This window comes from Boleophthalmus pectinirostris, unplaced genomic scaffold (genome assembly GCF_026225935.1).
Source record: "Boleophthalmus pectinirostris isolate CB_2022bp ecotype Guang Dong unplaced genomic scaffold, ASM2622593v1 HiC_scaffold_7, whole genome shotgun sequence".
NCBI classification, from domain to species: Eukaryota; Metazoa; Chordata; class Actinopteri; order Gobiiformes; family Gobiidae; genus Boleophthalmus; species Boleophthalmus pectinirostris.
In genome coordinates this window covers 38,346,718-38,358,826 of record NW_026571473.1, presented here as the reverse complement: position 1 = coordinate 38,358,826, position 12,109 = coordinate 38,346,718, and the positions used below count along the sequence as shown (strand labels likewise).

Here is a 12,109-nt window from a genome sequence, read left to right as displayed (position 1 = left end):
GAGCCTAAAGTCAAAAAGCTGCAGATCAGGCTTCAGAGAGTCGGGACTTTGGAGTTGAGCTCTGTGTAGTGTCAGAAATTAAAAGCTTGACATGTTTGTCCTTCTTATTCTTCATTGTTTTGTTTTTAATTTTGAGCTTTTAGTCCTGCTTCACTGCAGTTCCCCAACCAGAGACAAACTTGAAATCGCACTTAGTCTTTTTATTCTGTCTTGACTCTTGTTAGCATCTCACAACAGGTGTTTATTCTTTTTCATGGCTGCTGTGATGAAAAAAGTTAAATAAATATTAGAATTAGAATTGTTCATGTTTGTCTTGTCTTATGTCTGACATCTGCATCAAGGAACTTTAGAGATGAAACGCATAAACACACACGAAGGGCTGAGAAACTGAGCTTTTTTTAACGTGAACGGGTAAATGTTTTTGAGAAGGTTTGAAGCTCCTCTGAATGACCCATGTACATTTAATATACAGTTTGCAATGCCCTCAATGCAGAAATCAACCAAAAAGCACTTCATCGCTTGCACTTAGCCAGGGAGTGAACAGGGAGCAAAAAGCGCAATCACATTATCCCAAATCCTTGCGTCGTTGCACTAGCTTCCTGTTCATTTTAGACTAGATTTTATTGTTCGTTTTTAAAGCTTTGAAAGGACTCGCTCCACAGTACATCTCGGAACTCCTCCAGATTTACTCTCCCCGCGTGTTCTGATGTCCGAGGGCCAGTTCCAGTTCGTGGGGCCTAAAACGAGACTTAAAACTTTGACAGGACCTCCTCTGTGACCAGCCCCAAACTCTGGAACGCTCTTAAACTCTGGAACAGTGTAGTTATAAAATTTCGGAGGTGCACGTAGGTCGACGCAGACGCACTGCATTGTGATGTGTACGATTTGACGCACAACCATAAATTGGACTTAAGAACGAAGCCTTTCCATTTGTGTCCCCTGGAGGCTGCTGGATGATGCTGCATGCTCTTCCTCTCCTCAAACTGCCCTGACAAAGATCGATGTCTCTGTTTCTCTCTCAGAATGATGAGTATTTTAACTCTGTGATTAACAATTTAAAACCTATCTCTGAATCTTCTGAATGGGAAACAGGTTTAATATAACAAAACGCAGAAACCATGACGGTGCAGTTGGGAGCGTCATTTGCCCAACTTTTTGAAAATGTTTTGAAAATCTTTCTGAACCTAATATAAATTTGTTACACTTGCCAAAATAAACTTCATGAGAAATTTTATTGATGTTTACTGGATTCACCAAGCCTCTGAAGTTTAGTGCCTTTGGAAGCCTTAAATCTGAGCTGAAAAATTAGTTTTCTTTAATAACATCCTTATCCTTTGTGGAAACTTGGGTTTACTAAACCCTGATCCGTACCTGTTATTGAGATGCTCTGGTGACACACTCACTTACTCCACTTTTTCATACAGTCTATGATCATGTCATGATTAACAATTTATATTTCCCAATATCTCTGCTCACCTGACTGTGATGCTTCCTGCGTAGGAGTGTTCAGAGAAGAATCCAAAAAATAAGCTCTGATAGTATATTATTATTTATTACAAAAAACAGTATAAGCCTAATTACAGACAGAAAGGTCCTGGAGCTCCGAGCCAATATGAGACACCTTTCTAAGTCAGATATTCTTAGGTTTTATAGTTTCTATAAGCCATCCCCTTTCACAACCTGATCGCTCATTGTCCAAGGTTTTGAACATTTTCCAGATGTTACTTATAAGTTTAACTTACAGTAGCCACACAGTTGTTAGAATGTGGACTCCTGAACTCCACGGGGGCTATGAGGCTCACAGGCCTCGAATGGAGAATATCAGACACCACAACCACTACAGAAAGAATAAACTTTATGTGTCTCATTTCATCTTTGGCCTTTGTGGATTTTAAATAATTATGAAAAAACACTCAAAATCTTGACAAAATGGTCATATCTTAGAAAGTTTGGAAGATAGAAATATAAAATTGGTAGCAACATTTATATTCAACTTTCATTGACACCATGGCTGGATTATGGATTATGGATTTTTTATTTTATTTTTTAAACACTCTGTTTATTGTTTTTTGACAGCCAATACACAGTGCCAGTCCATAAAATAAGACATCAGACATGTCAAAAAGATTAATCAGCCTTTCAAGTAAGGTATACAAAAATATACATGTCATTATATTTGTCAATAACATTTTAGGACCCTAATAGATGATTAATATTGTATGTTGGATGATAGAAAAACAGAAAAAAAAACAGAAATAAAAGCAACTGAACATTCACACAGACAAAAAGTAATAATATTTCACCAAAATGTATAAGTTGAAAAGGTGGATATTACAAAGACCGTCATATAGCTCAGACTTAAATAGATACCTTCTTTAAATAAGCTAATAAAAGGCGACCATATCCTGTTAAATTTATCTTCCGGACCCTGCAAAGAGAATCTAATTTTCTCTAGATCCAAATGCATCATGACATCTCTGAACCAGTTCACATGTGAGGAAGGCTCTGCCTGTTTAGATTATGGATTATTTTTAAAGTTATTTGAGAAAAACAGATTTTTCTGCCAGAGCCTTATGGACACTGTTAGGATGGAACTTAAGAGCCTTGGTGAACCCAGTAGATATTATTCAATTGAGCAAATACTCCACAGAAGATTTTCTTTTAATTGGTATTGTCACATTTTAAAATTAGGTACAAGCTGAATTTCTGACTTTGGGGCAAATGATGCTCCCTGCTGTGCAGCCCTCAACCACAGACTGAAGTAAACTGTACTTGCATTGCTGAAAATTTAATTAGTCCATGTTTTTGTTGCAGCTCCCTCAGCCTCCTCCCACATAAACCTTTATTACTTCATCAGCCAGTCCAAACAAAATCCAAACTGAACTCCGGCGCACCTCCTCTCCTCTCTCCTCTTCTGTCCAGTTTCAACATGGACTCCACCGCCTCCGGACCCAAGCCCAGGAAGGAGAGAAGCCGGAGCGACCGAAACGGGAGCTCCAGGTCAGGCAGGCTCCCGAAGACGTCCCCCGAGAGGAGAGAGGGATCGCGGAGGAGAGAGGAGGAGGAGGAGGTGAAGGAGGTGAAGAGGACTACAGTGGTGGACATAGACAGCGTGAGGAGAGACGAGGACAACTCTGGAGTTTTGGAGGTCGCAGCCGGACAAGAAGACGGTGAGTTATACTGACTTATTGTGAATATTTAACCTTATTTTACACAAAGCTGACTAATGTGAGATTTAAGTTTTTATATTAATTCATTTATTTTGAACATATATAACGTATAACAATAAAAAAGCACACTAGATTAAATTAAAGCCTCCTTATGAATACATTCAAATTGAACATTATAGATGTGCATTAATAAAAAATGACATTTGCACATAAAAACATCTGATTCAAACATGGATTAAAACACAATGAAACATCCACAATACATGCATCAACAATTTCGGACTTTTGGTCATCGCGCAATGCATGCTGGGAAGGATCCTCTAAAAAAGTGAGCATCAAACCGTGGGATGTGTCTATTGACAAAGTCGATCTTTTCTAGTCTTTTGAACCATATCACTTTTGTTTCTGGTTCTGATATTGTCATATTATGGGATTCGGACTTTGTAATTGTGTGGTTGTTGGATCCTAGCAGTGGAAAACAGCTCGAGAAATGGGCTTTGGAAGTTTGTGAACTCCATAACTTCAAAAGGGAATCAGATGTGTGTGATGCAAACCTCCGTTCAAACTGTTTCTCTTCCCAACAGAACGGAAAAATAGTGAAAGGTGAAGGCGATGGGCAGGATTGATCCACAGGAAGGACCAAAAAGGAAACATTTGGCTGCCTAAATCATCCTGAGTTTGCAGCGAACATTTTATATGTGGAGCGACAACAAAGCAAAATCCTGATCCCTCACTCAACCTCGGTTACGAATTTAAAATTCAACGCCAAAGTGAAAGGCTCCAGCTGTTCACCAAGAAACACCTTCCACTGCAAAGAGACCAAGACGTGATGTTTCTGTAAAACCACAAGAACAAGAAAGTGCAGCTCAGTCTGTTTGTCTTCTGCTCCTCTCCATTAACAAACGAGATTTTGCTTTGTCGGTGCTCCACATACAAAATGTTCTCTGCAAACTCGGGATGATTTCTTAGACAGTCAAATGTTTCCTTTTTTTTCTTCCTGTGGATCAGTCCTGCCCATCACCTTCACCTTTCACTATTTTTCAATTTCGTTGGGAAGAGAAACAGTTTGAACAGAGGTTTGCAGTCAAACACATCTGATTCACTTTTGCAGTTATGGAGTTCGCAAACTTCCGAAGCCCATTTCTCGAGCTGTTTTCCAACAACCACACAATTACAATGTCCGAATCCCAAAACTAAAACATGACAATATCAGAACCAGAAACAAAAGTGATATGGTTCAAAAGACTTGAAAAGATCAACTTTGAAAATAGACACATCCCACTGGGAAAACAAACATGGAGGTTTGATTGCTCACTTTTTCGGAAAATCTTTCCAAGTATGAATGAAAATGAACATCATGAAATATCAAACATCTCCTCAAAATTTTTTAAACAACATTTCTGACTCCACCCTCAGGCTTGGGGAGTCTGGTAGCTCAAAGACGCAGGAGTGGCTGGGGGGATTTTCCATATTCACCCCACTCCCCTCGATGTATTATTCCAGTGTCAGTGTTGTTGTGCGTGCAGGTGTGAAGCAGAGGAGTCTAGGAGCGCTGGAGTGGCTGCTCATGGTTTTCGTCCTGTCTTTGGTGCTGCTCTTCCTGCCCGTGTCCATCTGGTTCTGCATCAGAGTAAGAGCAGATTCAGCGTTGTCCAAAGAGGATCCGAGTCAGCAGTATGATCTTTCCTCCGTGTTTGATCGACAGGTGGTGAGGGAGCATGAGCGCGCTGTGGTCTTCAGAATGGGGCACCAGCTGAGGGGCAAACCCAGAGGACCAGGTGAGTGCGTCAGGAGAAGGGTCATTTTAAAGTGGGACTTTTAGGACACAGAAGGTTTGTCAGGATCTTTTGATGGCGAAACAACAAGATGGAGAGATAGATGAGGAAAAAAGAAAGGAAAACATATCACAGGGGATTGAAAAACATGATGGATCTCTGCAGAATTAGTGAGTGAAGCACTAAATTCTGATAATCTCAGGGGAGAGGAAAGGGATTTTGTTTGTAAATGATGGTGACCAAAAGAGAATCTTCATTTCACATGCGTCACTGAAATAAACAAATCTGATTGGACGATCCTGTTTGGTTCTGGTTCGAGATGCAGCAGAGTGGGGAATGGTGATTTAACTAGCTGGGTTTCAATTCACTCAAGCTGTGTACAGGCCAGCCAGAACGGTGCCGGTGCCAGTTCTAGTTCCCACACCTGCTACACTGGGAACCAAAGTGCTTCAGACGATTTAAGTGAACCCATGACGCGTCATCGACTGTGTGGATTTACCACCAAATAAGAACAAGGCCGTACGAAAGCAAAAGTCACAGCGAGAAAATAACAATCATGCATCTCATCACTGACAAACAGCAAACGTTTGGACTCATACAAATCATAATTTATCTTCGCCAAGCTTTGCTACAATATCTGCTGGGGAAAAGGTGGTGACGCCCAGTCCAAAGATGGAACCTCAAACAAACATGGATACAGCAAATATTTGTTCTCCTCCGCTGATGACTGCACAATCTTATTGTCACTTGATTTCTCCACCATGTTCCACACACACATTTTCTTTTTTGTTTATTTTATTTTTTGTGTGACCTGGATGAACCTGCCAACATCTGCTTTGTCGTCACGGTTCGCTTAGAAAAAAACAAGGTTAGATGGTTCGAAAAAAACAAGATTTTCGGTGTGAACACATCAGTCGGTTTGAGATTAGGTACCAGCACTGACACGGTTCTCTGTCAGCTTTAAACACATCTCGTTAAGAATGGACATAATGACAAGTCCCATTTTATAAATACATGCTAATAAGGTACTAAGCATGAGAAACAGTGAGTATGATGCCACACATTCATTTAGCCAATATCGGTATTTTATTATCTAAGAATGTCAGCTGACTGCTGTGATTGGGTAAAACTCCACAGAGTCCCTCCTGTTCTTGACTGATATCAACAGACCTTCCAGATCAATCATGTGGAGAACTCAGAAGTGCTCATCCTGTCATTTTTATGGGCCCTACTTTGTACTTCTGCTTCTTCCCACTTTGTATCTTTGCTCCCAGGTCTCTTGTTCTTTCTGCCGATCCTGGATGTGTGTCACATTGTGGACGTCCGACTGAAGACTCTTAAGATTCCTCTGCACACGGTAACACATTTTAACTGACACTAAGTTTATCGTTTAGAACTAGGCTCAAAACTAATTCAGACTGACTTTTAACATTTTGTAATGCAGTGTCACTTTGCACAGATTTATAGTTTATATCGATCCTTTGCTGCGACATCACGCTGGGGGTGTTCTTCTATGTATCTCTATTGGCGGAATGTTCAGCAGTTACCATGGTGACCAGAGTTCTGCACCGGCAAATAGTAGACTATTCAGATTGCAGCCTGAAGTGACCCAAATCAGATTTTTTTGCCCCTATGCTCCCGTATCTGATCTTTTAATGACAGTCTGAACGACACAGATCCGATTTTTTTCAAACGTGACCCAGGACACTTGGATATGTGCTCCTTAAACCAATACATATCTGATCTTTTGACATGCAACTTCAGCCTGAACGGTCAGGTCACATTCATCCCACCTACACATCATAACTACACGGTAACAAGCCCCTGTAGCGAGCGAATAGAGCCCAACACCACTGCGTATTCTCACTGAAATAAGCCTCCGAAGACATGTTTTCTCCCACAAGAGTACAAGTAGGTGCTCACAAATGTACACAAACGTTCTTCTCGTCATATGAAAATTGTGTCTCAACTCCCTGTGAATGAAGCAGTGAGGCACAGATCAATCCCTCCACTCTTGGCTGTGACTCTGCACCCACACGTTCCTTTCTACGGATGTTGCTGCCACTGCCCCACGAAACTCCGCGGCCAAAAACCTCGTTCTTCTCCTTCTCAATCTCCTCCTTGAAATAAATAATCTGTACATGTTCTGACTCCGGTACGATAGCGACTTTAAATCTCCAGATGCTCGATGCTGCGTCCATGTTTAGGCGACTTCCGTAAACACTGAGCATGCTCGCTGCGCACTCGGGACACTTTTAGGGTGTTTAAAGTTCACACTGGAGATCACGGACAAGTCGCATTTAATTGGAAATGTGAACGACCTCGCAAAAAAATCAGATTTCACAAAAAAAATCCGAACTGAGTATTAAGCCCTGCAGTCTGAACGTCGCCTTTGATATAATCACGGGTTAACAGGCGGGTGCGGTGCTGTACTGCGCAGGTGAGGGCGGGTGCGGGTCTCTAAAAATGGACCCGTGCAGGACTCTGATGGTGACGCAATGCACACATTAGCAGAAAGACAAAAAAGCTTTAAGACAGTCAAAAAACTCAAGAGCATAAAACAGCTCACCTGTTGTAGTTTCTGTTAAGTGAGCTCTTTCTGGTCAGATTGTGATAAAATAAGCTTAAAGTCTACTTGAGACAGACCAGTGCCTCCAGTTGGCTTCGCCGTCCTAGTTTGAGGTGGTATTGAACCCTCCCCCTGCCTGTCTGTGTCTCAGGTGGTGACCAAAGACCTGCTTCAGTGGGAGCTGAGTGCAGTGTGTTATTATCAGCTGGAGAACGTGGCCCTGTGCAGCGGCGCCCTCTGCAGTCTGGACTCCACGCTGCAGGCGGTGGTCCAGGGGGTGATCCGGGACGTTCTGTCTGAGCTGAGTCTGAGCCAAGCCCTGGGGCAGAGGAGGAGGCTGGGGCAGAGGATCCAGAGGGCGGCCGACGCTCTGCTGTGCCGCTGGGGCATCAGGCTGGAGAGGGCAGATATGTGAGTGAACGGGGAGAGGGTCATTCCACGGCAAATCCCCGAATGCCCCCGCCCGACCATCAGATTTGACTGAAAAAATTCTAGGAGGTTCACACTCTTTTCAATAGACGCATCAAGAATCTCAGACTTCCGGTCATTGCGCAATGAGCATCAAACTTCCATGTTTGTTTTCCCAGTGGGATGCGTCTATTGACAAAGTTGATCTTTTCAAGTCTTTTGAACCATATCACTTTTATTTCTTTTGTAATTGTGTGGTTGTTGGATCCTAACAGCGGAAAACGGCTCGAGAAATTTGTTTGCAAACTCCATAAATGCAAAAGTGAATCAGATGTGTGTGACTGCAAACCTCTGTTCAAACTGTTTCTCTTCCCAACGGAATTGAAAAATAGTGAAAGGCGAAGGTGATGGGCAGGATTGATCCACGGGAAGGACGAAAAAGGAAACCTTTGACTTCCTGAATCATCCCGAGTTTGCAGCGAATGACATGTTTTGTCATGTAAACAGATGTAGGGTCATTCCACGCCAAATCTCAGAATGCCCTGTTCAACCATTTCAGATTTGACTGAAAAAATTCTAGAAGGTTCACTCACTTTCCAATAGAAAAAGTCCCAAATTTTAGCTCCCAACTCCTTATAGTTTTGTCATTAAAAAAAATATTTTGTCAACTTCCCCCTGGCCTATTTTGAGCAGAGTTTTCTGAAGAGTCACTTTCAGATTGCTGCATCTACAAAAATATTTAAGGTCAGTCCTTCAAATTTTCAAGGGTTAAAATTTGTCAAATGTACTTGCACAATCTGGACTTTTACACATGTGCTTCTGATTTATCACCAATTTCTGGGGGCTTGAATTTGCTAGAAAATTCTACTCTTCAAATCTGAGGGCGTCTTTGAAGGACTGTGGAAAGTGCAATTTCAAAAACAGAGGTTTGATATTCAACTTTACACCTTCCAAAACTATAAGGAGTTGGGAGCTAAAATTTTGGGTTTTATTATTGGAAAGTGTGTGCATCTCCTAGAATTTTTTGAGTCAAATCTGAGATGGTCGGGCGAGGACATTTGGAGATTTGGTGTGGAATGACCCAAGAGTGAAGGGCCTGAAGCAAAAAAGGAAAGAACTGAACACATGTGGAATAAAACAAACTGGTTTATTATTTAAATGTTTGATATTATTACTGTCATTTCCGAACTATACGCTGCTACTTTTTCCTCATACTCTGAACCGTGTGGCTTGAACAACGATGCGGCAAACAGTTTGGTTGCAAAAAAAAAAAAAAAAAAAAAATTAAAATTAATTAAAATTAATTAAAATGGATACAATTTTTAACCTGAGATTTACTTGTGTTTGTCTCAGAGAGGAGCTCATTTTACCTGCAGAGCTCCAGAGAAAAATCCAACCTGAAACTGAGGCCAGACCAAACCCACGACAGGTAAAATAACTACAGACCACACCCACACCCACATACAGACTACAGACCACACCCACATAATAACACAGACCACACCCACAACACACAACAGGTAACACAACTATAGACCACACCCACAACAGGTAAAGAATAACAGACACACCCACAACAAACCACACCCACAACAGGTAAAAGAATAACAGACCACACCCACAACAAACCACACCCACAACAGGTAAAAGAACTACAGACCACACCCACAACAGGTAACAGAACTACAGACCACACCCACAACAGGTAAAAGAATAACAGACCACACCCACAACAAACCACACCCACAACAGGTAAAAGAACTACATACATTTGTGATAATTTAATTCATATGCTTTAGGGTGCACTCACTCTAGGATTTTAGAATCGTGCCCAAGCATAGATCGCCCCTAAAAGCTTTGGTACGTTTGTCCAGTGTGAGCGCAATCGAACCGTGCTCAGGTGCGGCACAAGTGAGACTTTGGCCCGATTGGAGGAGTTGGACCAAAGCATGGTATGGAGCTCATGTACGCGCACACACGACTTGATTATATGAGCTGATGTTACTCATACAAGGAAAAGAGTGAATAAAATCTGCTCCAAAACACATGGCAAACCCCCGCTTACCTTTAATAAGGACAGACTGAAGTTTAGCTGCGTCTCGTCTCCGGCTGTCCTCACTGCTCTGCTCTGTTTTTATCTCCATAAACTCACAGAGGAGCGCGTATCATAAAAGGACAGACATCAGCCTCACTATTTAATAGATATTTCTCTACTAAAAGTGCTAGCACATGTAAACAAACAGCGTCGTGTGATGACGTCATCGGGTCGTGGCTCGGTTCGGTTCTGCAGGTGTGAGTGCGGAACATAGAACCCACAGCACAGCACGATTCTAAAGTCCTCGTGTGAGTGCGCCCTAAGAATGATTTTGTAAGATGAGTTTAGACTAAACTAAATAAACTAAAGTATGAAGGTAGAAAGCAGTAGTTGAACTTGACCGTGTTTCTAACCTCAAGACGTTTTGATGCCCATTAGGATGCCAGCCTCAGTTCTGGATGAGAACACAAATAAATATGTTTTTCTAATCATGTTAATTGTTTTGTTTCAAGGCAAAAGTACACAGACTTGGAGGAGCTTGAATCTTGTCTCCACTCATCCTTTTTATTCATTTTTGTTTAGTTTTAATTAGTTTACGTAAATATCTTGTAATCAGTCATCACTGTTATTTTTTTGTTTTGTTGGTTTTAGTCGTCAGCATAAAAAAAAACCAGTCAGTGTCATGTCTTAAGTATTACTGTACTGTTTTATGCTTGTTTCTAAGTATTTTGTTTTACTGAAATAATAAAATCTGATTCTGACACTGAAGAAGTTTTGTATTTGATGAAATCCTCTCTTCTGCAGCTGAGAGCCACGGACACAGACAGAGACCCCTGGGACGGTCTTCGCTCATCGCTGAGACTCCTGCACCCGGCCCTGGTCCTCCCCCTGCCCCCTGACCTCCTCAACGTGACCTCTGACCTCTCATCACTGCCCCCGCCTCCCCCACCTCCTCCTCCCCCTGTCGCCACGGAAACAGAGAAGCAGGAGATCGCGCCGCCCGGGACCGAGGATTCTCCGATGATGTGACCAAACCTGAAATCTATGACAGATTTGGATGAGTAATTTATTTCACAATTATGGATGTTAGAGTTTGACTTGTTGTGATTGTAAATGTTGTGTAATAAACTAATTAAAATTCACAATTACCCGGGCCTATCAAATGTAAAACGACAATATAACAACTAAAATTAATTTCCAATAAATAACATCGTGCATCTTTAAAGTATTTTGTAATTTTTTTTTTTTCTGGAGATGTTAAATTTATCCATCTCCTTTGGTACAAACGTGTGATGAGATAATGCCAAGTTACAAGTCAGATCTGTGGAGAGGCGAGCCCACTTTTCGTCAAGCTACCATTGATATTTTGTCGATAAAAACACTTGTAATTGAATAAACACTAAAGTTTAATGGCATGATGTAGAATAATTCCACGCAAAACAATAACATCCCCAAGGAGACAAGTAATATTATATTTTTTTATTATTTTTATTTTGATTGTCATGATTATTTTTATATTTTTGTTATTTATATATTCTGCTGTCCGTGCTTTTCCTCTTATTTATCTGAACCACATGCACAAGGCACGTGCACATGCAACATCCAACTTTAATTTAGTAATGCCATCATGCTAAAAATATTCTTAAATGATTCTTAAAGGGCCCAGATTACGATATTTTCTGATCTATGTTCAAATGTAGTTTCCTCATCACAAACAGTTCAATTTAATTCAAAAGTTTATTATCAAATTTCCACGTGAACATATGAACAATTTTAATGATGTGCTCGCTCTCAATCTTCTAAATGAAATAATGGTGAAAAAAGGAAAAGTCCAAAGTTCTTCTTTAGGGAGACAGTCTGGTGGTTTAGGGGAGGGAGTTCAGCATCCTAACAGCCTGGTGGATAAAGCTGTTAGTGAGTCTGGTGGTGCGAGAACGGAGGCGGGATGTGGGTGAGGCGGGTGGTGTACGTTCGGGGTGAGGTGGGTGGTGTAAGTGCGGGTGAGTCGGGCGTTGTATGTAGGGGGTGAGGCAGGCGGTGTACGTGCGGGTGAGGTGGGTGGTGTACGTGCGGGTGAGGTGTCGTGCGGGTGAGGCGGGTGGTGTATGTGCAGGTGAGGCCAGCGGTGGTCGTGTGGGGTGAGGTGTACATT

The 12,109-nt window shown here is 41.6% G+C and overlaps 1 protein-coding gene across 1 annotated transcript; it reads left to right on the top strand.

Annotated features, from left to right (window-relative positions):
- Positions 1–2,929: 2,929 nt before the first annotated feature.
- Positions 2,930–11,167, top strand: nphs2 (NPHS2 stomatin family member, podocin). Its single transcript, XM_055165259.1, has 7 exons — positions 2,930–3,000; positions 4,587–4,600; positions 4,697–4,956; positions 6,114–6,302; positions 7,666–7,925; positions 9,276–9,351; positions 10,762–11,167. The coding sequence occupies exons 1-7, from the start codon at positions 2,930–2,932 to the stop codon at positions 10,984–10,986; spliced, it is 1,095 nt and encodes a 364-aa protein (XP_055021234.1). The 3' UTR covers positions 10,987–11,167.
- Positions 11,168–12,109: the final 942 nt, after the last annotated feature.

Bases quoted from the DNA above. Each gene is read 5' to 3' on its own strand.
- nphs2 (XM_055165259.1), top strand. From the start codon at position 2,930: ATGGACTCCACCGCCTCCGGACCCAAGCCCAGGAAGGAGAGAAGCCGG. The intron at 7,926-9,275 runs GTGAGTGAACGG...TGTTTGTCTCAG, and splicing joins AGGCTGGAGAGGGCAGATAT to AGAGGAGCTCATTTTACCTG. The intron at 9,352-10,761 runs GTAAAATAACTA...TCTCTTCTGCAG, and splicing joins CCAGACCAAACCCACGACAG to CTGAGAGCCACGGACACAGA.